General features: G+C 38.8%; 1 protein-coding gene across 1 annotated transcript in view; it reads left to right on the top strand.

The window, feature by feature from the left end:
- LOC310934299 (contactin-associated protein-like 4) overlaps nt 1-27,263 on the top strand; it is a gene marked incomplete at both ends in the record, with an annotated part of 73,490 nt that overhangs the window by 29,667 nt on the left and 16,560 nt on the right. The window contains 11 exons of the mRNA XM_083897993.1: nt 2,844-2,991; nt 7,357-7,560; nt 13,010-13,185; nt 14,572-14,718; nt 17,717-17,984; nt 18,863-19,009; nt 19,117-19,288; nt 24,399-24,505; nt 25,758-25,877; nt 25,993-26,193; nt 26,797-26,959. Of these exons, the coding sequence (XP_083754119.1) occupies nt 2,844-2,991; nt 7,357-7,560; nt 13,010-13,185; nt 14,572-14,718; nt 17,717-17,984; nt 18,863-19,009; nt 19,117-19,288; nt 24,399-24,505; nt 25,758-25,877; nt 25,993-26,193; nt 26,797-26,959 (1,853 nt within the window). The remainder of the gene's footprint in view (nt 1-2,843; nt 2,992-7,356; nt 7,561-13,009; nt 13,186-14,571; nt 14,719-17,716; nt 17,985-18,862; nt 19,010-19,116; nt 19,289-24,398; nt 24,506-25,757; nt 25,878-25,992; nt 26,194-26,796; nt 26,960-27,263) is intronic.

Below are 27,263 nucleotides of genomic sequence, written 5' to 3'. Positions count from 1 at the left end.
ATCTGCCTCTCGCTCTCTCTCTCTTTGTAATTAAAGTGTCTTTTAACGGATTTAATTTCTCGAGGTCAGATCATATTATCAAAAGCCTCAGCTACATGACGTGCACTTCTTAGCTCCCTCAGCAGGAAAAAAGTCATGTGTGGAGGTTAGGATTTGATCGCTGACAGACTCAGCTGCTCAGCTCTGTCAGATTAGTGAAACATCGCATTTACACGGTTCAGATGATGACACTTGACTTAAATGAGTCAACTCTTCAGAGGACGTGTCACAGCATCACACAGGGATGAAAATAAGCAGACATGTTCGAGTAGTAACAATCTCTACATGCCAGTACTTTTCCACCTCTGATCATTTATGTTAAATTTCAGGGTCATTATCCATATAATTTCAGACTTATGATCCGCTATCAAATGGAAATGCCACTATATGAGTAGTGCTTATGTAAGGAAGTGATCCTTTAAACTTACAATCTTACTAACAAACTTACTAACAATTAACGTGAAAGAGTGATTTTTTTTCTCCTGAATGCACAGTCAAGGATCCAGTTTAGTGTGGTTGTAAACTTATTTATGGACTGAACAACAACAAACAGGGAGATGTTTCATAAACGGCATGTTATGTCTCAAAGTGGTTTCGCACAAGGCATAACCATGACTTCAATATTTTGTGAACTTGTGTTATATCAAAACAAAATCTTGATAAATAGCAATATAGAGTATTGAATGATTCCTCACCCCTACATAGCCTAATTGCTGACATCCTGCACTTTATTATTAGATTGAGTGTATTTGAATATAGAAAAAGGTGAGAAAAAGAAAAAAAAATTATGAACCAGAATGTGCAAATAAGTTTTAAGAAAGAGGGAGGAGTGAAAATCAAGACAAATGTTAGAAGCAGGGTTACAATTCAAACTGGGAAACAAGCAAACAAAATATGGTCTACCTGACAAACAGTCAGGAAAACTCTCATAATTAAAGCTCACATAGTGGTCCTGTTATATACAGGCTATACATGCTATACACATATATGTTAGTTATAGAGGTCTACTTACATACATTAACTTCTTTTTATGGTCAAAAACCTCCTAGTTGCTGTAAACAAGTCAATAGAAATCTCTCTTTTCTGACGCTGTCCTCAGCCGCGAAATTTCAGACTGAAATCTCACACCCAGGAGACAGAGTGTGTTGTGATTGGCCAGCCAGCGTAGAGCCTTCCCAACCGTCTTGTGATTGGCCAGTACCCGGAAGTGACATAATTACCACACCAGCTCTCAGAAGCGCAGCTCCCCCTCTGGAACGGTGTATGCACTGCTACTCATTATCAAAACATTGTTTAGTTTTAACAATGTTTAAAAATAGTTTTGCCACGACTCCCCGCCGCAGTCCCTTTTATGACTTTGACCCAGAGTCAGAAGACACTGTTGCTCGTGAAACACCTCCACAACGGACGTTATTCTTCTTCTGCGGTACAATGTACGCAACCGGATGACCCGGACTAGTGCCCGGAGCAGGACGATCTGCTGTTCAGGAGAACTGCTGTTTACGTAACCAGAAGGGAGATCTCGCTGAGCCCGAGATTACAATAAAATACAGCGTTCTCAACAATGGCTGAACTGTGTGTTTTCGAAACTTCAGGGCTTCGTAAACAAGGTAATGACGCAGATACACACTAAAAAACAGCGTTAATTGGAACTTCCGGTCTAGGTCCGCTTTAATCCATTTATTCAAAACAAGTCAAAACATAGTCCAATTTCAGATTCTCCCTGGATCGCGAAGCCAAACACAGAGTGCAATGCAGAAAACCCCCATACAAGAGTGAGTCCAAGCAAGACACTGGAAAACGCATTTAACTTTTGAGCTTGTTTGACTCTGATCTGAAAATTTGGAGGCTGGGCTGGTGGTGGTTGCAAAGTTTTGCCTGTGACAGCGATGTGAGGCAGCATTGGTGTGGCAAGAAATGAGTGAGGGAGGAGTGTTATTTAAATGGACTGCCATGGTGTGAGAGATGGACTCTGACTAAAATATTGCGTTGAGGTGGGGCAAATCACGTCTGTGTCCTGCATGAACTAACACAAGACTTGATTTATGTAACAAAGTTGTGTGTTGACTGATCAATTTGAAATATGCAGTATTTTTAACCAATTCTCCACTTCTCCACAATGTATTGGCTGTATGTCACCTGGTATTCACATCGTTCATGTATTAGCAAATACACATTTTTCCAATACAGACACTAAAAAGAAAAAAAAATAATATGTTGCAGGGTATATTAACAAAGTTTGAGATTTTTAAGATTACATTTTTGATTATTCAAACGTACTGTAACAGTGTTACAGTGTGAAAAGAAGCTGAACTACTACAAAATACAATTGCTCTACTTCTAAAAAGGGGAAACATTTATAGATTATTTAAAAAACAAGGTCGATAATGTCCATCAACATCCTGTGACTCTGGCTCTCAGAGGATCATTGAGGTTAATAAATGGTATTCTCCATGGACCAAGTGTTTACCAACATGTCTAATAAGTATAAAACTACACCTAGTGCCTCACAAATCTAATTTTCTACCCGATTGAGAAGCAATTCACCGGGAACGCGGCCCTATCTCCACAATATTCCCCTCATTAAGGGGAAAATCAAACGTATCACTTCTCACTGAAGCCTTGGGGGACTGCAGTTCAGCTTCATTGATCTGAGGAAAGAACAAGTTCAATTGTTTAGTCGAAAAAACAATGACGATCCAGAGGGAGATATTTAACGTTTCTTAGGATTTCTCACAATCCAAGAGTGGACAGATGCTTTGATTGAAAAACCAGGTAACATTTATGCTGTCTGTGTGTTTCAGGCCTTTCCAGGAAACACTAATGCAGACAGTGTGGTCCAGCACAAGCTCCGGCATCGAGTCATAGCTCGCTATGTCCGCCTCATCCCACTGGACTGGAATCGAAATGGCCGCATTGGACTCAGGCTGGAGACGTATGGATGTCCTTACAGTTAGTACTGGCTTTTTATTTTCTTAACAACACCTCAACCAATTATTTTGTTGTTTTTTCCACTTGGGGAATGTAATATTTCACAATAAATGGAAATCAGGGATTGAGGTAATGTGTGCAGTGGAGGCTTCAAGTGGACAGTTACTTTAAACGGGGCAGGTGTCACACATCGCTGCTCTGTGGATCCTTTGCCAATGTCGACTGTGGCAGACTTTGATAAAATGCTCAACATTTTCAAGTAGCACCGTGAGCACCAGCCAATTAGATCATGCAAATATCTGAGCACAGGCACTAGCAAATCACTATCACGTCTATGCACTTAGGGTCAAACAATCCACCATCCAAGCGTAGCACTGGGGCAAGGCTCTTCTCTCCACTGCTGGTGTTTGTGTTCGATTGAGTGGTCACAACAGCAGCAGACTGTTGTGTTGTTTGTGTACAGTGTGAAAAGTGTCTGAAAGTGACCTAAAGCATTATTGTTGTTAGGCAGGTTCACCTTCAAGGGGTACAGGGACTTGCAAGTAAGTGCAGCGTACAGAGTTGAATGAGCTCTTGTTTCTATATGTCACAATCATTTTTGGTGCAGTAAAGCAACTGTTGGTAATTTTGTTTGTTGGTGATGTTATTCCTCTGTTGTTTTTATTTTTTGTGGACAGAAATGACGCATCCTTCATCTGAAAATGGGCTCTGTTAAGCAATAATATCAGAACTGATGGAAGAAGATGTTGTGTGTGTATACAGCAACAGTGCGGGGGTGGGTAGTGGCAGGCAGCATTTATCACCTTTAACTTTCCATGGGCACTGTAGTTTCAGTCTTACCCCAACCTGTACAACGTTGTGTACAGTCACTTTACTTGTGCAGTGGTGCTGTTGCCTGCATTGACATAAAATTAATTACTTCCTGTGTGCAGTGCAGGATTGTCACCGGGCGACATGAAAACAAACCACTGCCATGAGAAGGACAGAAAGAAAGATGGTTTCCATTCCAAGACCTCTCAGATATTGTGTGTGTATATATATATATATATACACACAATATACAAGTGTGATGGAAAGACTTTTTTCACATATACATGTGGGGGGGGGGGGGGGGGGGCATGTATATGTGGTGTGTGTTGACAGAGTTCACTGCTGCCTTCGTCATCTGTTGAAAGCAATCACAGCAACAGCAGAAGCTGTATTAATCAAGATCACTGTTCCAAAACTATGGAAACATGAAATGCTTTTAGCCATCTTTCACAAAGAGGAGTCTCGTGGGATGAGAAAAATGTGATGTCGCGAAAAACACCCTTTAATGGAAGCATGTTGCAATTGCACTTTGTCGAAATATCATTTTAATTTTGGGAAAAACTATAATGGAAACACAACTCCAGTCTTGTGGAGTAGCGAGCCTTAATCAGCATTGTGTGAACTCATATTTGTTTATATCAACAGGTACACACTGTAAATGAAGTTACAATTGGCCACTATTTCAGTATGTCTTTCCATCACTGAGGAGCAGGTAGAGAGGGGGCAGACATTTGGGGTTGAATTAGTCACGTGTGAAAGACGTTGGAGCCTGGAACCTGCTGGGCAGGTGAGGAATGGGCAGAAAAAGCAGACACGGCATTAGAAGAGACAAAAAGTGAGGGCAGACGAGGCAGGAGAGGACACGGCAGCTGTGGCCTTGACAATTACAGAAAGTTTGCCTCTTCCTGTGTCTGTTGCTTGGAAGAGACGCTTTCATCACACAAACAAAGAAGTGAGATGTCAGTGAGAAGTCGACTCAGTGTGAAAAGTTAATCAGTTCTTCTCTGCCCCCAGACACCATTTCTCGACTTGTCATTTAAATCCACGATAAAAAAAAAAAAAAGCAAAATCAATCCAAGAAAATTATACAGCAGTATAACTGGAAGAGTTTGAAAATATCTCATATTTAAACCTAAACTCTTGTGCAAGAATCAATTATCTTTGGAAGGATGTGTGCTTGGAACAAAGATGTATGATTTTCTGTTCAGAGAAATGGGATTTAATTAGACTGCGAGGATGCCGGCAACATTTCCTCATTTCATCCAAAAGGTGAAGAGTAGAAAGTTCTCGCGTTTGACTTTTTGAATAATTAAAATCGTGGGTTGTGTGGTTCCAGTGTCTCAAAGTTTCATAAGCACTGGATGCTTCAGAAGACATTTCTAATTTGACGCTTCAGTAGTGATGGCGTGGTGGCAGATTTCTTGTATCAGCACAGGAATGCTCAGTACAAAGATGGTGGTGTATAATTTCATTCAGAGTGACATGAAGGATGCTACAAAGTCTGTAATTTGCTACTCAGACTCAGACATCAGCTTTAAGACCAGCCCCTTATTGACCATCTGTATCTGCTTTATTTCTAATCACTCACTCAACTTGTTTTCTTCTAGAAAAATGTGCGCTTGATTTTCTGTTCTGAGCAAAATCCAAACTTCAAATTTAATCATGAGTAGAATAAAAAACAGTGTGATCATCTGGACAAGTCAAGGTAAAGACATGCAGAAAACAAGGCATGCATACAGTAGATTCTTCATTGAGAGTTCTTCAAATATGTATATTGATATAGTTTTTTTATTGAATTATGTATGAAGAATTATTAATATTTCAAAAGCTGCAGTCCATGATAACAGCAGTTCATATAACCATATAAACAAAGGCTTTTCAAAAATTCAGTTACAATAATATTGTAACTGAATTTTTGAAATATATTATATTTGTGATGACACGTGCAAAATCAAATTTATTGACTTGTTTTTTTTGTATTAACATGACATGAATGTGCAGGGAAATGTATTTCTGATGAAATCAGCTCAAGTGTTGGATTTGAGTCGTCTTTGAACGAAATACGTTCAACTCCTCTGGGAGGACAGGGATTCGGAGAGAGATTTAAATAGATCTGTTTGAGAAACAGACTCGAGTGAGAAAATAAGTTTGCAGATCCTCAAGGACATGGAGAAATCTGAACTTGAATTTACTTCTGTAATCTGTTGAGAGCTTCTACGTCGACCATATTTAAAGAGTTAGGTTGGAATAAGCCAAAGACCCGAACAGAATACAAAAAAAAAAAATGATGAAAAAAGTGAAAGTAATCTGACCGAACTGAATCTAAAGATGTTAAACCAACAGGGAAAAACAAAACAACTGAAATGTCTGAACAGAAAGTTCCAATGAGATTCCAAAAAATAGTAGTTTTGTAAAGTATTGTTTACTTCACTAACTTTGTCCTTCTTTGTAAGATTCACATTATATATAGTGGGTTTACTGTGATTCGACCAAAAAAAAAATCATCTTTTGAGAATAAAGTCATAATATTACAAGAAAAAAGTTGTAATATTATGAGAATAAAGTTGTAATATGAGAATAAAGTTGCAATGTTATGAGAAAAAAGGTGTAATTTACAAGAATAACATCATTAGCATCTTTAGCATCAGGACTTTGAGAAGCAAGAAACTGAGTTTGTTTTGAAGGAAGTCACACGGACTTGGAGGAAATCATCTTTTTTGTGGTAAAATTTTAAATGAAATCAAATGACACAGCCTGACCTCCTCGAGCTTTTATGTTGGTACATCCGGTTACTGGCAGTGTGAATTTGCATATTAGCTAAACATTTAGTTTCAAACAAAACATATTTAGCATTTAGATTTAACATTTAGATTTAGATTTAACATTTAATTTTAACATTTATATTTGATATTTAACATTTAGAATTTGGTTCAAACTAACTAAAAAATTCATATGTTTTTTATATATGTTTTTTTGCTAAATGTGGCAAAAAGTTGCTGTTTATTTTATCATGTGCAACTTAACAATTGGCGCCTCATATACAAAATCTCCTAATATTATGACTTTATTCTTGTCAAAATAAGTATTTCCTTATTTGTTAAGCCCAAACCAAAATATAACTTGACAAAATGCTCCGCGTTTCTCATCTTGTCGCAGGTTGCAGGTGACTTTATTCTCAAAAGATTATATTTTTGTTTTCTTTGTTGTTTTGCCCTAATGCTCTGTTGTACTAATGGCGTATTAAGTAAACAATTTTACAAGCTGGACATATGGGCTGAACGATAATAATAATGATGTCATTATTTTGACAGGAATTGATTCGCCACGTCAGAGGGACTGCTCATTTATACATCATTATTCTTATTTTCATTTGAAATAAAAGTCTGTAGAATAAATGATGTATAGATCAAGACAATGATGAATCTAAAATGACATGTTGACACATATTTTGGCTTTGACGAATATAGTACCTCCTGCGATTTGAAAATTGCTTTGGGAAGTATTGTGATTTTGATAAAATGTTGATTTAATTCTTCGTTCTTGTGTTTGAACTGTTGCGATTGTGTTACTTCTCAGACTCTGACATGGTGAGCGTCGACGGCCACAGCAGCCTCCTCTACAGGTTGAGCCCCAGGCTGAGGCAGATGTTCAGGGAAAGCATCTCTCTGAAATTCAAAACCCTGAGGAACTCCGGAACACTGCTTCACGCAGAGGGCAGGAACGAGCACAGCCTCACCCTGGAGTTAGAGAGAGGAAAGCTTCTGTTCATCCTTCGCAAAGGTAAAACTCCGAAATACACAAAAAGTCACAGTCGCTCAAGGTCGTAAAAGCTATTCCTACAGAATGACTCTTTAATGGTTTGGTCTCTGCTGAGAGGCAGGGGATTATGTCACTGAGCCAAGAGTTTACAGCCTGTGATAACATGCACTTCATTAGATGGTGGTTGTGTATTTGACGGTGTGGCTCTATAAGCTGTGAGGCTTCCAAACTCTGGTGGCTGTTTTACTGCTCTCACAGAAATTTACTGCTTCTGATATCATCATGGTGTTTGCTGACCACTAGTTTCTGGGATTTAAAGGGGTATTCCACTACGTTTACTGTATACATGTAGTCCAGAGTAATCCTCATACTCTGTCGTTATATGATGCTTCTTTGTCTGAGATTTTCGAAATCTAAAAAAAAATATTTTTTATAATCTTCTGTTCTGTTACAATAAATAAGATTGAAGATTAAGTTCAGATTTAGAAGAAAAGTAAAACTGTACAAGAATGAGCCCCCAAAAAAGAAACAAGTGAATTAAGAGTCAAGGCTTAAAAGTAAGAGGAGAAAAAAGTTATTAGGAGGACCGATTTGGTGTTTTAGTGCGTAATAAAAAGACATCAGGAAAAAAGATTAAGGAGGAACAAAATACACTTTTCATTTGCATTACAGGAAGTTTATAAGTTGTTATTTTTGGTTGTTAACAACACATACTCAGGACTAAAAGGGAAAATATTGATGGGGATTATCTTTTTTCATCTAGAAGCCACTGTTTGTGAATGTTGTGTGATTTGTAAATGTGGAGAAATACATATTTATCCATTTATAGTTTCCTCCTCGCTCCTCTGGCCTCTGCTCTCACATCCGTCTTCTGATATTCTTACTTTTATAGATCTTCACGCTGTCTCCACACTTTGAATCTGCCGTTGCAGTTCTCTGACTCCGTTTTGTCATACAGTCAGGTCCATAAATATGTATATATAAATAATGAAACGAACAAGATGAGCTTTAACTGCACACTTTCAGCTTTAATTTGAAGGCATTTACATCAAAATCAAGTGAACGGTCGTTGTAGGAATTTCAACACTTTCTATATGTGCCTCCCACTTGCTTGTGTATACACACACACTTGTATATCCTGTTTTTGAATGGCCTCAAACTTGATTCTCTGCCATGTTTCCTCTTCCTCTTTGTGATGTAAAAACTGTACAGTGATTAGCTGTACGGTACATGTTGTGCAGACGCAATTACTCAAGATATAGTGCAATCTCATCCTTTGTAAATAGATGGGTTTCCATATGTAACAGGAAATTCAACTGTGTAGGAAATAGGCATAACACGCACAGTATATTTTACGTTTGACACTGATTCATCTACATGATGCCGCTTTCTGCAACAACACAAAACAAATGATGAGTAAAAAAACAAATCCATATTTATAGCAACTAAGTACCATTATGGAAATTGATTTCCCTCCTTTACACACAGTCTATGAACTCATGGGCAGCTAAGTTTCTTTGCTCTGTGTGACATTAAAAAATGCAAATGTGCATTTTCTAAATTCAGGACATATTGTGCCTCTAAAACCAACTTTTTGTACAAGGTGTACAACATTTACAACCCATCCTGATGCTGTGATTATTCTACACGTGCACTAAGCAGCTTCAGTAGCATATAACCAAACATAACAGTTTGTTGGAACCACTTGCATAAATTACCAAAGCTTATTATTTATTTAAACTTTATTAAACCAGGATGTCGCATTGAGATTAAAAACCCCATTTACAAGTGAGACCTCAGCAAAACAGGGTCAGTTGAAAGAATTATACATATATATCATACATACTTAGACAAGCAAATTAACAACACCAGAAAGCAAAATGCAAATAATATAGATACATTCATTAGCACAAGGCAGTAATACTTAGGCATAAATTCATTGATCGTTTAATTAAAGTTACTGCAGGTACTACTTCCTTAGTGCAGTCAAAAAAAGTACAGATGTAAGTTATGCACTGATGTTTGCTGGCATGTCGAGTTGCCTTCCTGATAATCATGTAACTGCTGCGCACAGTTCAACTTTCAGTTTCTTGGAAACATCTTTGCACATAGAATGCAGGTAGAATCCTGAGTAGAGAAAGTGTGAAAGACTGACGTCATCAACGAGTTTAACTTATGACCTGAAGGAAAAAGGCTCATATTCATCTCAGTGGGGGCTGATGGGCGATTGCCTCTGAAGCTCAGAGTTTCATGTAGACGCTGGTGAAATAAAAGAAGATTGATTTGTGGTTGTCGTTAAAGTGCCTGGAGGTTCAATTCCTGCAGCAGCCCTCAGTCACATCAGATCATGTCAGCAGCAGAACACAAAAAGCACTCATGGTCTCTTGCAAAATAAAAGTATTTGTATCATTCCCATCTTGTCTACTGTAGATTGGAGAACAGATTGTTGCCGAGTGCAGACGATGACTCATAGATACAGTGTGTCAGCTCAGCTGCGACAGTGAATGTCAGGCTGCCTGCTGTGTCCAATACTGCACTATTGACTTACCCTGTTATTCTACTCTATCTATTGTGATTTATAGGGCGGTTTCTGTGTTGAGCTCGAACTGACAGTATTGTAAATAAACAGTTTAGCCTTCATCCGAGAAGCAACGCGCTGGTGTCGTGCAGAGCCAGCTGTGCTTAATTACAATCCACAGTTCAGTCATTTCAGCTGCACGGAAGGTCCTGCTCAGACCTGGTGTTAACTTGTGCAGAGAGAGACCATTTTGTAATTTTTTGACAGGATCTTATCCAGTGCCGTGCTCCTTTTGCACTGGTCAAATCCCTCCAACACCTGATAACATGAGGCTTTTTGTCTGCAATGGGAGCAGATGCAAACAAATGACTGCAGTAGACACAGATTATGATCAGCTCCAACAATGATATCCTGTAATGTCAACATGACTTCGGGGTGAATATGCTAATTTATTCCTCTACTACTTTAATTGTTGGTATAGATGAGTCTGCATCTTTTCAGTTGCTGCTGAGGAACTGAAGTGAAAGATATAAAAGTGTAACCGCTGGAACATTGTCACTGATCTCCATGTTGCTGTCTTTTGTCCTGATTTATTTCTTAAAAGCTGCATCCATGATGCTGAACAAAACCCTATGGAAATTTATCTCTGGCAATAGGAAAGCAGTCACTTGACTTTTAAAGTGGGTTTACTCATGTGTTGGTCTTCCAATAACTTGCATATGGAAAAGATAAAACAGGGCTGTCAGCATCAATACACTGATTGCGATTTATTAAAGGCTCACCCTAACATATTTTATTTGTATTGCATGATTTTATTCCAGTGTCACGCAAGTTTGTGTCCAACCCTAATCCACAGCCTGCATGAATTGTTTTTACTTTAGACTTATTGCACTTCCTTTGATTTGAAATAAAATATTCACATTCATGAAGTTACTTCCTTTGCATTTCTTTGATTTCCAACAAAGAAACAATGCTTAAAGTTGATTTGCATTGTTAATTTGGACCTTAAAAGTCTTGTGAATAGCAAACTAATATCAATTTTAAATGTTTCATTAACTATTGAACTTTTGCAGTTAATCGCGATTAAGAAAAGACAGTTTTTTTTTTAATTATTTATTTCTTGTTCTAGTCAGTTTTTGAAGTCCTCAAACACACAATTTTCACAAGATTATAAAACTGGAGTGTCTGTTATGAGCAGATTCACGTTGACTGATTGTTTTGCACCATTTCAATTATTAAAGCTGAGCAGAGAATAATGAAAATGCGGCAACAATTACAGCAGTCTATCATCTGATAAAACCTGTCACTATCTTCACACAAAATTAAATTGAGAGTCACAGTGAGGAGCTTCAACACAGCAGCAGTAGACAGATGATTATTTGGTAATATTGCCTTGGGGAGTTTTTTTTTGTTTTTTTAATGATCAAACACAAGAGCCTGCACTGTAAAAAGCCATTGATTTGAGCTTCTCGGGTCATAAAGCAGGGAAAGTTCACATAGTTCCTTGAAGAAATCTGCATGAATCCTGGAGGAAAGTCACTGAAAACGAAGACGACCCCACTAAAACCATAATGATTGTGGAGATCGCACAGGCAAACTCCCACAAGTGCTTTGGAAGTAGTAAAGACACAAAGAGCACTTACCGAACAAACATTATCCCTGTAGGTAATGGATCTCTTCAGCTAGTAAAGCTAATTGGAATTTAAACAAAAGCATATAAGACTTTCCGCTTTGCATATCTGTGGGGTAAAGCACAATCTGCACCTTTTTTACAGCTCACTTGTATTTAAAACACTTAAAAAAATGCTGTTGGACATTTCTTGTGAAACAAACCAATCAAGTTCTGATAAATTCTTTGCTCTTCACCACAGATTTCGTTCGTAGCCCAGAGATCCAACAGATGTGATGGATGCATTTATTTAATTATGTTTCCTCTTAATCTGCCATATTTAAAATGCTTGTCATCCGTTTGCAATTCTCTTGCCTCCTGTGCCTCTTCTGGCATGTTGGTGCGTATCTTGACACAGTACTTTCACTTTCAGCATGGCAGGATTATGTGAATGTTATACAAATATAAACAAATATAAAAGGATAGAACATAACATATTTTTTACAAGAAAGAAATACATCCTCAGGCATTTCCCTGTTCACCTGACACCATGGTGCTCATTCAGGGTAAATGAATATAAAGAAATCTCTTTTTGTTAGATTGTGCAAACTGTACCTCATGGCAAACCTACACTTTAATTTTGTTGAAACTGAAATGATTAAACTTGAATATTTCACATTTATAAATTGTATTGTGCCCTAACCCTTAGGCATCACATTTAATCTAGCTGGTATCTCCTACAGTATCTAATATGCTGAAGCGTGTTTAAGTCCAGAAAGTTATTTACCTGCGTATCTCTGAAAAAGATATTATGGTTTATATATTATTAAGGGACAAAAAAGAAAAGTAAAACCTGTCCTGTTGTGATTTTTGAGTCACTGTTCACATCAAAAGTTATGAAAGTGATCAGTGATAATTTGACTGATATGTTCAGTAACATTTTGTGACTCTGTTTATTATGTTTCTCTCTGTGTCTCTTTCTGACTCTAATCTCTCCCTCTGCTGTGACCTGCTGTGATGAATCAATAATGATTGATGTCCATCTCCTTGTTTCCGCGTCCTTTCTTTGCCAATGCAGACAGTGTTTTCTCATTTTAAATAACATCAAATTCACATTAAATGAATTAATTTAGCCCCACCTTATTTGACTCAGCTCAAACTCCACACACAAAAGGCCAACACTATAACAAATGAAGAAAACCAGATGTATCCGTTGTCATTGTGAACCAATTCCATTTACGTTAATTAAGAACAAATTCAGAATATTAACTTTCTCATTCATTCATTCATTCATTCATTCATCACCACATCTTTATCTCCTCATGTCCTTCTCTTGTTTTCAGGCCAGCTTTCCTCTCCTGACAGTCAGCATCTGGTGTCTCTGGGCAGCCTGTTAGATGATCAACACTGGCACCATGTCGCAGTGGAGCATCATAGTGATCACCTCAACTTCACTGTGGACAAAAACACGGTGTGGCTGCAGATCCCTATGAGTTTCAGCCACTGGAACCATGACCAGGTGTGTGTGTGTGTGTGTGTGTGATGTTGTGGGGACCTAATTCTGTTTACACAGTCAGATTATGGGGACTTGTCTTCTTATAGGGACAAAAATGATGACCCCATAACATAAATGACTGAACCCCCCTTAAATCTGAAGACGTGTTTTAAAGTTAGTCTAAAGTTAGGGTTAGGTTAGAGGGGGTGCATGTGACCCCGGGAAACATGCCGTTTTAGCCGTACTTGTAATTGTACATCCGCATCCACAAATTGATGCACTTTAAATCTTTTCTGTTACAGACTAAAAAACAATGTTAGTAAAGTTATTATTTGTCGTAACTTGATTTATATTTTGTTTTCTTTAATGTTAATATGCATACAATGTTATGCAGAGGTGTATGAAATGCGCACAATGTTTTCTTCATCCTAAGGGGAGCATAACAGAAAACAATTGAGAAGCACTGGGTTGGGGTCAGGGTTAGGATAAGGCCAGTAGTAATTATGGTTAAGGTCAGAGGAAGATTCCAGGAAAATAATGGAAATGTCCTCTGAAGTCATGGAACCCAGTGTGTGAACTATTAGGTGAAGACATTTTATTTAGCCCTAACTTCTTTAAAGGACTATTTCAAATACTGGTAGTATTTTTTGAATGATCGTGCTTCCATTCCTCAGTTTCCCCTGAACAGAAAAATATGTTCATTCCTAAAACAGAATGTGCCATTTGAATCAGGAAACTATTTCTATTTTGGCACATTTAGACCCGCCCATAGGGGGACGGGACCTCACTCCCAGAATGTAAACACGGTGTACACCGTATGCCTTAAAGAAGCTTCATTAACAGGCTCTTGCTTTGCAGAGTAAACTGAGAAACTGATATGGCAGCGGTGCGTAAACAACAGAGTAAACATACTTAATGAGCTACTGATGTGATAAAGCTGGAGTCTGTAATCAATAAAACACTTTTCCTCCACATTCCTGATAACATCAACAAATAAAGTAATCTAAAAAGAAAAGCTGATTTACCTGTCTGCAGATGTGTTTATTAATAATACATTTTAGTGTATTCATACAGGTGAATCAGACCCGATGCATCTCCCTCCTCCACATGGATTCAGGCACTGTGTGTTTCTTCTTTTTTATGTTGCTTTGTAGCCTGTTATTACATGTTTTTCCAAATTTGCATTGCAAGGGATATTTTCTCATTTTTTAATAAACAACTTTATTTATTGATGGCTATCTGGGCATGGGTTTCCATGAATAATATATTTCAGAAACAAATTACAGACTCAAACCTTAAGGTGTTGAACGCAGACCAACAAAAAACTTGCCACTTGCATTCACACACACGTACACCTTCTTTTCTTTGACTCTCTGTGTGTTTTTATCTGTTCATGTTTTTCGTAAACAGATGATTGTGGGATCAGACCGGGTTCTCAGCTCGTGGAGCTCTGTCGGGTCAAACAGAAATTTCTGTGGCTGTTTGGAAAACATAATTTACAACGGAGTGAACCTGGTAGACCTCGCTAAACAGAGAGACCAGCGTGTCACTGTGAAGGTAAACAGACTCTCAATGTTCGGCTGAAAAGTGTGTTTGTGTCTCCAGCTCGATTTACTGGTGTATCTGATATGTTTAAAGTCTTATGAAGATAACAAGTGTTCATGTTTGAAGCACAGGAAGGTTCCTGGTTCAACCGGGATTCTTCATGTGTGGAGTTTGATTGAGATTGTGATTAGGTTCATCAAAAACTGTCATTTGACTGTACACTGTAAACCTTTGATGTAAATTTACACTAAAATCTGAACAGTATTTTACTGTATTATTGTCATACCGTAAACTGCAATGCAATCTGGGAGAAAAAAATGTGATTACAGAAACTTACAGCACTTTAAGAGAATTACATTTTTTACTGGATTTAACTGTAATTTTTAATGTAAACAGCTGAGCGTCATTGGAAAGTCAAAGGAAGGTGCACAAACAAAATGTAGAAAATTATCTGACATAGGAAGACCTTTTTGTAATCTTGTTTTTGCAGCTTCCATTTTTATTTTAGTCGATGTTGTAATTTTACCGCAAAAAATACAGTGAGATACTGTACAAATACAGTAGTTTAGTGGCGAAGCTGCTGCCAGTAGTTTACTGTAAATTTACAGTGAAAAGTTTAACAGTGTAGGTGTGAATATGAGTGTGAATTGGTCCAGCTCCCCCTTACCTCAGAGGACTGAGTTTTCACTCAATTTGAGGCCATTAGCAACAATGTGCGTCTGTATAATGATGAACACTGTGATCAGTTTCTGTATCTTCATTGACAGTGGTTCAGGAGAAAATCTTTTATTTAAAGGTGCCATATGTAAGAATGTGGCCAAAAATGGTTACTACATTCAAAATCAAAAAAACGACGTCTTTGAGGTTTCGTATTCTGACGTAACTGGCAACCCGTGGTTGTTTGGCAGCTGAGACTCTACTGATTGCAATGATTGGAAGACAGCAATAGGTGGCGCCACATGCCAAAACATGATTTCAAAACATAAACATGATTTGCAGTCTGCAAAAGATTTGTTTTAATTTGAACATTGTGGCTGTACTGTTGTTGTTGGTGAGTTCAGTTTGTTATATGAACATTATTCCTGAGTCTCTGTGACATATAAGGAGAATGTCATGGCCAGTTGCTTTAGATTTATTACATAATGCACCTTTAAGTGTGAGTAAAGCAAATGCAGAGTTTCTCTTTTTTCACACACTATAGGTAAAAAGTGGCTAAAAATGTGAAAAAAATGTGTGGAGTAAGAAAATACTGAGAAAAGACTGAAAACAGTCTTCTGTTAAATATATATATTTTTAAATATAGAAATAAATGTGGCTCGATGACACGCTAGAGCCATAGTTGCCATAACACCTCCTCAAATACTGTAATGACACAATAGGTCTCACACTTCTGCCTTTCAGTTATATGTCTTTGTCCTGAAAATATGTCCTATACTTCAACACAAAAACACACAAAAGCTCTGCTACTTCATTTAAAATAATCAAAGATGGGGATGAAGTAGAGAATGATAATAGAAGAAAGAGCAGACTCTTGCTGTAAGGCTACAGGTACCACTGATAAAAAATGTTGAAGATCATGATGGCAGTTCTCTGGTACACACACAGTGATCTGCAAAGTCATAACATACATCAAATATACTGAGGTAAATCTAGTATTATTTGAATTGTCGTAAAATGTAATTGTTATACTCATGTATTGCCATCAGCACTGTAAATAACTGTCTACGTTTACTGTCCAGAATGTTGCCGCTCAGCTTTTAACAAGGACACACAGGCATGAGCACATCTCCCCTATTCTGGCCTCCCTCCATTGGCTCCCAGTGCGGTGCCGCATAGATTTTAAAATACTTTTATTTGTGTATAAATGTCTGAAGGTTCTTGCTCCACCCTACCTCTCTGATTTGCTGCAGTCATTATGTGCCACAATCATAGCTGAAGCTCAGTTGCAGCTCCTAGATTATGGAATGGACTGTCATTTCACATTAGACATTAGACAGGCTTCCTCATTGTCAAATTATGTTTAATACTACTGTACAACTGCTGCTGTTCTTTAAATGTGCTTCAGAAATAAAATTGGATTGGTATACACTTGTGTTGGTTAACAAAGTCACAGACAATAGAACAACTATTGTTTGTCTGGATTTAGGTGCACAATGATACATTCTGGTTTCCTGAAGTTTTTTTCTTTCTGGCATTTTGTGCATCAAGAGGACAATTGGCTTTGTATTTTTGCTTACCCTTAAAGATTTACTGCATAAACATTGTCCCTTACTGTTAAAGAAAATTGCATACAATACAATGGTATAAAGCACTTGGTCGTTTAAACATCCTTCTTACTGTAAAAGGTTATAATGGGACACGCACAGAATTGTTTTTCATCGTGTTTGCGTAAATTAATATACAGTTTGCATGCTTGTGGATTGTGTCAAGCCTGGACAACACCACTGCATCTTTGTGCCTCTCTACTCTGCAGTTTGGATCACTTTAACTACCCCACAAAGAGCTTTTAGATTTGATCATGTGTCTGCGTGTTGCAAACTCCACTGAAAATAGAAACTCAATATTCCCTATAGGGACCCTGGGTTGTAACATATCACTGTTGCTGCCCCAGCAGTGGTTTTACTCTAATTACCACTTCACAAAACTATGAGCCTGCACAGAGATGGCCAACTGCTCCCAGTTATTAAAAGGCCACTTTGTTTCTCTGCCTCTCCTTCTGTCTTTTTCTGTCTCTCAGTCTTGACACCTCCTCTGTGACATTAGGAAGCAGTTGGGTGACATTGATGTCTTCAGTTTGAGCTGTTGGTGCTTATTTTTCTAGGCCTATCTATTATCATTATGCTAATACTGCCATGCTCTTTAAGAAGAATTACTGATTAGATGTTTGCGCATGAGGGCACTGCTTCACAACCTCGCAAATTAATTCATATTCCTGCCTTATCGGGTTCTCATATAAATAATTTCTCTCTCTTCATATATTTTCCCATCTCCCTTTCTTTATCTATCTCAGGGCAACGTGACCTTTTCCTGTGTTGAACCCATTTTTGTTGCCATGACGTTCACCGGGCCCCAGAGCTCCCTGTGGTTGCCAAGAGTGCCCGACGTATGGACGATGGGCATGACGGTGGGGCTTCAGTTTCGGACGTGGAACAAGGCGGGGCTACTGCTGACCTTTGAGCTCCCACACCAAGCAGGTGCAGCCTGGCTGTACCTGAGCAAAGCTGTGGTCTATCTGCAGATCCACAAGCCTGGCAGGGCACCACTGGAGCTTAACGCAGGTCAGATTGAACGCTAACTTCTGACAAGTACCATCTTGTTCTCCATTTGTGTATACCAATCCTGGTATTCACAGATTCAGATTGCCTTTACCATAGGATTTTAGTCATTTAATTTGGTATCTAGAGGATTATGTTGGATTAAACATTGCAACAGCTCTTACACTGGCTTTTGATGGAAACTGGGGAAAAAGATTTTGAAATCTATCCATCTTCTACCGCTTCATCCTCTGCTAGTGGCGCTGGTGCCAATCCCAGCTGACATTGGGCAAAAGGCAGGCTACGCCCTGGACAGGTCGCCAGTCCATCACAGGGCCACATAAAGACAAACGACCATCCACTCTCACACCTACAGTCAACTTAGAGTGTCCAATTTGCCGACTCCTCAAATCTGCATGTTTTTGGACTGTGGGAGGAAACTGGAGAACCCAGAGAAAATCCACACACACACACGGGGAGAATATGCAAACTCCATGCAGAAAGGCTCTCGTTCACACTGTGTTGCAAAGCCAGGTTTTCTTGCTGCAAAGGCAAGAGTGCTAAAAGTGTGAAATAATTGCTGAAATAAAAAAAAAGAAAGAAAAAAGTTACCAGCTCCAGGAACATTGTCATGTTGCTGAGTCTGACCTTCCAGTTTCATCAAAAGTCTATTCTTTGTATAATATATTCAAATATGATGTTTAATTTGGTTATTCATATTTTAATTATTAAAACCATGTTTATTTATAAATACAACATAGGGCTTAATATATTTAATCAAAAAAGAGATCTTGATATCTGAACCATCAGATCAAAAGTCTGCACCTACTGATATTAGCTTTACACCTACTCAGCATGTTCAAGGACAGTCACAGTCTGTGTATCGGTGTGTGTGTCCTCAGGTTCAGCTCTGAACGACGGTCAGTGGCACTCTGTGCTGCTGATTTCCAGACGAGAACATCTGACAATCGCTGTGGACGGAGATGAAGGAACCACTGCTCATGCAAGTCCCGCGTTTGACGTCACCTCAGCTCAACTTGTCTTTGGCGGTAAGGGAAAGAAAATTAATCAATCAGCACGTGCATAAATTATAGTTTTTATACAGTAAATTGTGATGTGAACGGATCAGGACATCATGGTTTCCTCTCATGCACAGGTTGCCCCACTGATGGGAGCAGCCAGGAGTGCATGAACCCCTTCAAGGTTTTCCAGGGCTGCATGCGTCTGCTGACTGTGGACAACCAACAAGTGGATTTGATCAAGGTGCAGCAGAGGCTGATCGGGAACTACAGCCACCTGCTGATTGACATGTGTGGCATCATTGACAGGTCAGACCTAAAAGCACCATGTTTTGAGATTGTGTTCGAAAAGATGTTGTTAAAGTGTTTGGTTTTGTTGTCACTCTTTATTTTAAACCCTGTTAATCTCCCCCTGAATCATCTGCAGTCTATTTACTGGACAATAGGGTTAGATTTGGATAATGTAACATCTGAGGATTGGATAAAAAAATAAATTATGGGTACAGTCTTCCAGTCTCAGCGTTTCCTCACCAGGAAAACAACCCCAATATTTTTCAGCGTATTTGCCATCATATAAAGTCAGGCTTCTCTGACCTTGCTGAAATGTGTTTCAGTTTCCTTTGTTTTTTTTTTTGAAATGTGATTTATATTTGAGAGAAGCTGTGATCCAGTTTGGACTGTTATCCAGAAGACACACAAACACACACATTACATTTTCTCTCTCTCTCTTCTTTCTCTCAGTGTTTTATTAGCTTGGCACTGACTGTTGCTTTTTCCCCAATCTGTGTGTTTAAAAAAATCATGGGAAATTATCTGTCAAAGATTCTGTCAGTGGATGGATATTATTGGCATGTTTGGAAAAAGGATTTTCTTTCTCCTCCTGCTCATCAAAGTGGTGTTGCCAAATTAATGTTTTGTGGAGTCCAGTACTCCATTGATCAGTGTAATAAATGTTAGTGTGCAAATAAATGTCCTGTGTGAAGCACAATTAAAAAAATATATCTCTATTCATCATCACTTTAGTCATCAACCATCACTCGCAAGGGCTTACAAATCAGATGGTTGCCTCGGCCCTGAGCTACGAGACCCCTCTAATATGATCAACTGGCTACTTACAGAGGATGAGACTTAGAATGAGATTAAAGGGGACATATTATGCAAAATCAACTTTTTAATCATTTAAATCCTTACATTTGGGACTCTGGAGGCCCTACTTCCGCACTCGTTGGGATGTCACAATGTGCTAAATTCCTGGAATTGTTGTCCCTGCTTTGTCCGTAAAACATGTTAGCGTGCTGGCGAGGGCAGAAGTCTGCGAAAAGTTCTATTCTTGGCTCCACAGTGCAGCACAGAGTTCTACACAAACTTCCAGCCTCAGAGGATTTATCTGTCCAGTGGACACATGTTATATATGACATGACAGCAATGTGCCTGCAAATGATCACTTCTCCAAATGCTAACTGCTGTTAGCTCCCAGTAGCCTCTGTGACTGAATTTCCTGTCCCTTAAGTTTCGTTTTACTTTTTTTTTTTAAGGTGGACCTAAAGAGATACTACTAAACAGAGCGTTCTGAACAGGGCTGTTTTGGCAGAGTGATTGAACTGCTGTGGTGCTTCATTCTAATGGTATTTTGACCAAAGCACGTCACAGACGTGTTCATTAGGACACCAGGGAACTAGGTTAACTTGGAAAAATAGGGTATAATATGATTCCTTTAAGAGATTCGGTTTGCCCTTAAAACACTTCCTAATTAATTCCATCCCTTTATCTATATTACTTATCCTATGAGGGTAACACATGGATATACAGTTTAAAAATATCTGCAACATTGATATTTTTGTGTCATCAAATACTGGAGAAGCCACGACCTGCTCAGAACATGACATTAGACCGTTTTTTTCCCCAATGATTAGAGACCATTTGTAAATGGCATACAAATTAATTATCCACAGTGCAGCTTTTCTTTCAATAAAAGGTTGAATTGATTGATTTCCACCTCTACAGCCACTGACCCCCTACCCTCATGAAATATGTGTAGTCAATATTTCCATGGACTCTTGGATAAAAAAAAGATTTCCTACATAATTCTATATTGCCTATATAATATATCAATATAATTGAATATAATTTAAAAGCACACAGCAGTGGGGTTAATATTGTCCCTGCCTCCATCTCAACCTACTTTCAGATAAAAAGAAATTGGTGTTTAAACCAAACTTTGCTATCTGTCAGGTCTGCTGACTAAGCTCTTTTCTGTAGCTGTGAATTTTCCTGTGACTTCAAGATTAAACATACATGCTGTGCTCTCGCTCTCCCTCCCTCTCTCCTTTTTTTTCAGTTTCTCTGCAGTCACAATCCACTGACCTCATTTACCCTTCCTAATATTGTTATCCAGTCACTTCCTCCACTCCTCCTTCCTGTCTTGTTTTGCTTGTCATTCCCCGCTCCACGCTGACACAACGCTGACACTGAAGAAAAAAAAAAAATCCAAGCTGACATGAGCAGAGTTTGCACAAAGGTGCATCACTGTGTGTGTGCAATTTCAAATAAGTTGGCAAAAATAATAAAATAAAATAAATAATGTATAAAATATGTATAAAACAAACACACAACTGATGAACAGGGAACAGTTATCCTTTGTGTTTAAGTTTTTTTTTTCCAAATTTTGGATTATCCTTTCCTCAACAGTTTTGGAAAAAGATGTGAGATTTCACTCCACACCACTTTGCATTTACATTTTCATTTAAGCATTTTAGCAGACGTTTTAATCCAAAGCAACAAATAAAAAGAGGAATAAGCTACATAGTAGTAATCTCGGAAAGAACTCCACTAGATAGGATACAGGAGCAGTGGACTGATAGAGGGTGAGAATGCCGACGTGGATCCAAGTGCAGAAGGAGAGTGCAGGGGAGGGGTAAGGTAAGTGCTAGGACAGAAGATGCTTTTGGAAGAGCTGGGTTTTCAAGAGCTTCTTGAAGATAGACAGGGACGCCCCTGTTCTGCAAGCGCTCGGTAGGTCGTTCCAACAGCAGAACAACACATGAAAATGATCTGGATTGTCTTGTGCGGGGCGTTGGCACCGCCAGACGACAATCCTTTGATGAACGGAGTAGTCGAGGGGTAACATGAGCCTTTAGGAGAGCATTTAAGTAGGTGGGTGCAGACCCATGAAGCACTTTGTAGGCTAGCATCAGTGATTTGAATTAGATACAGGCGGCTAAGGGTAGCCAGTAGAGCTCAATAAACAGAGAGGTGACATGTGCCCTTTTAGGCTGATTGAAGACCAGGCTCGCCGCCACGTTCTGGACCATCTGGTTTCACACCACAGGTTGGGAGGCCTGTTAGCCGGACGTTGCAGTAGTCATGGTGGTAGATGACCAAAGCCTGTACAAGGAGCCTGGGTGGTCTGTTGAGTTAGGTACCTAGGTTTCCTTATATTGAATAGTGCAAAGCAGCATGATCTGTAAAGGCCAAGTTTCTTGCAAGGAGCCAGAGATAGGGAGTCGATATTAATGCAGATGATGTATTGTTGGCTTGGCTTGGAAGGCCAACAGTTCAGTTTCATCAATGCAGATATGTCAGAGACATTCTGAGCTTTGTGCTGAGACCGTGTGGTCGTCAGGTGGGAATGACAGCTTTACATACATGGTACATGTATTTAGGTATTCAGTGTTGTGCTCTGATGCACTGTGACAGCTGTTGTAGAGGCAAAATATAACATAAGATTGTCGTTATTGACTCCAACTTCATAATAACTTCTCTCGATAATGTCAATCAAGTGATCTGAGACAGAACAAGACTTCTGCTCCTTCTTTGTTCCGCTGTCTGTTCTAATAAACAGCTTTGTGTACAGGTCCTCATTACCTCTGCTAAAAAGAATCCCACAGAGGTAAAAACAGTGTAAAAGAAAGTTGGATCATAAACATGGTAAAATGTGCTAATATTAGCAGACCATTTCATAGATTGTCTCAGGTCATCTGTCTCATATGAAATGAGTGCTTTTCCCCCCATGCTCATCTGGAGGCACTGTCAGAGTCTGCTGCAACTTATGTGTTTGTGCCAAACAAAAAGAGCCATTGAACTGCAGTGGGTGACATAGTATACTTTTTATTAACGGGATAAAAGAGGCACTAGAGCCATAAACAGACAGCAGTTAAATATTTTATGTAGTGAAAAGTGATTTGTTCGGTTGATGGCAGTGAATCAGCATTAAGAACATTTACCTTTGTCCTCAGTGATCTGTGTCAAATATGTTTTGTTTTTATTTTATTTTACCATCAGAATATGATATGACCATTTTCTTTTTCTTTTTTTCTTCTTTTTTTAAAAAATCTAATCACATTTAGAACTAAGACTAATATTCTTGTGTTCTGAGCAAATGTAATGTAGAAATAATGCTCGTTCATCAAACATCTATGATGCTGGCATGTTGTTGCTCATCCTCCTCCTCTACCACAGCAGATAATACATGTTTGTATTTGTGGGGATAAGGTGGTTCTGATGTGAGTTGCAGATTCAGTTGCCGATAACCATGGTCCCCTCCTCTTCTACTGCTTTATCCTCCACATGAGGGTTGACATAGGGCAGTTGACATAGGGCAACAGGCAGGGTACACCCTGGACAGTTGGCCAGTCCATCACAGGGTCACCAACCGTGTGGCGTAACCTTGGCCCCATTCATACTTAAACAAGTGTCAGCCAAGCATTCCATGCATGCTCTTTCAATCTCTTTTGACCAAAACAAGAGGGAGCCACCAACTGAACTACAACTCAAAATGGCGTCACACTGACCCCAGAGGGCCTCACATCTGTTTATTAACCTGGATCACAGAAACATCAGGTGGACTGGGCTCACTACTCTCGGTAGAATACGGATGCACAGGCAATACCACACAGCAGGACATATATCAAGATAAGAAAACAAACTTCCGCATGAACTACCTGTCTTGGAAGAGCACAATAACACAGCTAATTCTTATTTTTCTATATCCTGATCTGAGGCTGGGGAGATGCAATCCAGAATCCATCATTCTGACAGGACCAAAGGAGTTGGATCAGAGGCCATCACATACACATAATGAAATTAATTAGAATCCAAGTAAAACCGAAAAGGGATTTAACAAAGTGATGCTTAGATCTGATGGGAGAGAGCCCAGGTGTTTCCTGTTTTCTGGAGTACGGGAGAAATGCGTTATTCATACATTGGACATTTAAGGCCTGGTAAACGACACATTATCCTTGTTTTTCACCATATATATTTTTCTGTCCTGCTCTTTGCTTTTGAAGATGAACTTAAGTTATTAGTGGTGTTCTTTTGGGTGTGTTTGGGTGTATTTTTCACTCTAACACTATCTATGACAAGGATAACAGTTATTGCTATGAAGAATAAATATGAACTCTCCTCTGCCTCTTGTTCTCAGGTGCTCTCCGAATCATTGTGAGCATGGAGGCAGCTGCAGTCAATCATGGAGCACCTTTCACTGCAACTGCTCCAGCACCAGCTACAGCGGAGCAACCTGTCACAGCTGTAAGGGCTTGATGCTTTGGCAATTATCGTATTTCAGAGATCAAGAGAATTACATGGATTCTGTGGGAGACAACCGTTGCTTTAATGTAAGGTCCCTGTGGACACTGTTGAAGCAGAATGTTGAGTTGAGGTCACACTTTCACTCTAAACCTTATTACACACAATAATGTGTGTGTGGGCTGAAGAGGCCCAGCAGAAACTCATTAACGCAGAGAGAGAATTAGAAGTAAGGGAAGAAAGCGCTAAGGAGGTTAAAAAAAGGGAAGGTGACAAAGACGCACTGAATAGCTGTGTCTTACAATTCACTGTACTCCCATTTTTAAGGTTCCCTCGAAATGTGACTGGCAAGCCCATCATTCCATCCAAGATCAAACTGTAGATGCTTATCTTAGGATGCTTTTTTAAAAGGTGAAAGATAAAGATAATGGAGGCCAAAACAGCTGAGGAATACAAGTATGTGGCTTAAATTGAGTTTAATAGATAACAATACACATATAACACAAAATTAATCACTGCAAGACTTCTTTGGGTAAAATGTACATGTACTATTTTGTGAAGATGAGTTTGACAAACAACCCAATCTACGCAGCCAAATAATTCCATAGACCAAACATCTGAATGGAGACACAGTTTAGGTCTTTGTTACATTTTCAAACAATTAAATTCTTAAGACAGGCTTTTTTATGCCCCTTTACTAATTTCTTGAAAGAAAACTCTGTTCTGCTACTGTACATTTGTAGTTTACATTTCATATTTGCTTATATTTTATTATAAAAGCCAGTATAGCATTTTACTTTATATGTTTACTTGCTCAGAAGTGATGAACATTACAGATAATTATGCTAATTATATAAAGCACAATTGTGATGAATAAACACATAAGAAAGATCATTGCTCATTGTGTGAATGATAATGATTAATTCCTGTTTATCATAATTTGTTTCTGGCAAATAATAAATCATCTGCTAAATTAAGATTTTCATTTTTTACACACATTGGTATTTGTTCTCAACCATTCCATGTATTATAATTCATATACAAGTCGTCAGACAAGGATCACTCACACAAAGTAATTTGTAGCCTCGTTTGCATGTTAAAATCCAGCATATGTGGTCCTGACTGTAAATCTTGACACCTTGGATTGTACAATATTTAGACTTTATTTTCTTCATTTCCATTGTTTATGTTTAAAAAAATAACCTATCTCTGTGATAATAAAGTAAACATTGATGACATCTCTCTCTGTCCTCAGCGATATACGAGCAGTCCTGTGAGGCCTACAAACACAAAGGGAACACATCAGGCTACTATTACATTGATGTGGATGGCAGCGGACCCATCGGACCACAGCTAATATACTGCAACATGACAGGTCGCTCACATGCACATCAAAACACACCATGCACAACTCCCCTTGTCTCACTCTCTTTCTCTCTTTCATTCTGCACCAAGAAAATCCAATATATTTCCCTTTCTGTCTCCACCAGAGGACAAGACGTGGATGGTAATTCAGCACAACAACACAGAGCTGACCAGAGTCCGACCATCACAGGGGAAGACGCAGCACGCGGCTCACTTTGAATATGCTTCTGAAGAGAAGCAGCTGGCGGCCGTCATAAGCCAATCAGAACACTGTGAACAGGAGCTGACGTACCACTGCAGGAAGTCCCGTCTTCTGCACACACCAGGTTATTGTGCTGATTTTCTGTGACACCACATTTTAACAGCCTTTTTTTTTTTAGTTCAAAGCTGTATTTGGAGCAATGATCGAAGGAAAAAGTGTTGATTATTAAGCTTCATCCACAGGTTATTAAACTACTCACTTTTTGGGATTTGCAGTTCCTCACATTGGATGAGAAGAGACAGATGCAGATGTTTCATACTGGACAGAAGACATGATGCTGTCTCTCATCCCTGAAATTCAGAGTATTAACTCATTTCTAACTGTCTTATTTTTAGGTTTCTTTGTTTTATTTTGGCAGTTAGACTAGAAAGGACCTGAATGTACTGCCCTGTAATCTGATTGGGCAAAGCATCCTGCGATGCTACAGATCATGTCGACCATGCAAAATGAGCAGCAGGTTTTTTTTTGTTTTTTTTTCAATTTGCATCTATTGTTGATGAAGTTACTCGATTTGGAAGAAGTGTCAAAGAGCTCTGGGTGACCGAATATTGAAATGATAATTTTGCCCACCAATTCTGAAGCACAGCAGTAGCATCTTTTGCACATTTGACACTTTGCTTGTATGGTTTAAGTTGATTAAAATAACATGTTTGTGTATTTTTTTCAGATGGTTCTCTGCTCAGCTGGTGGGTGGGAGGTCCGGGTGAAGGACAGATACAAACCTATTGGGGTGGAGCTCCACCAGGCAGCCAGCAGTGTGCCTGCAGCCTGCAGGAGAACTGTGTGGACCCCAGACACCACTGCAACTGTGATGCTGACCACATGGACTGGTACTGTTTAATTACTGTTAGAAACAAGACGGCATGATAATGTAATATGCTGCTACAAAACATTTGCCTTGCCTGGTTTTAATTTAAAAGAACACTGAACACCTCGTGTTCACAACACAGTATTGATTGTGTTTACAACAAAGTGTATTACGACTTATAAAGAAGTTGATAATGATTGATCTCCTTTGTGTGACTCTTAACTGGTGACAATAAATTAAATTAGTTTTCTAATTAATCACCAATGATACTCAAACTGCAGCATTTATTCTACTGCAACAGTTTATCTTTTTACTTTTGTAATCTG

The sequence above is a fragment of the Microchirus variegatus genome (genome assembly GCF_963457635.1).
Source record: "Microchirus variegatus genome assembly, chromosome: 11".
NCBI classification, from domain to species: Eukaryota; Metazoa; Chordata; class Actinopteri; order Pleuronectiformes; family Soleidae; genus Microchirus; species Microchirus variegatus.
This window is presented reverse-complemented; position numbering and strand designations above follow the sequence as displayed.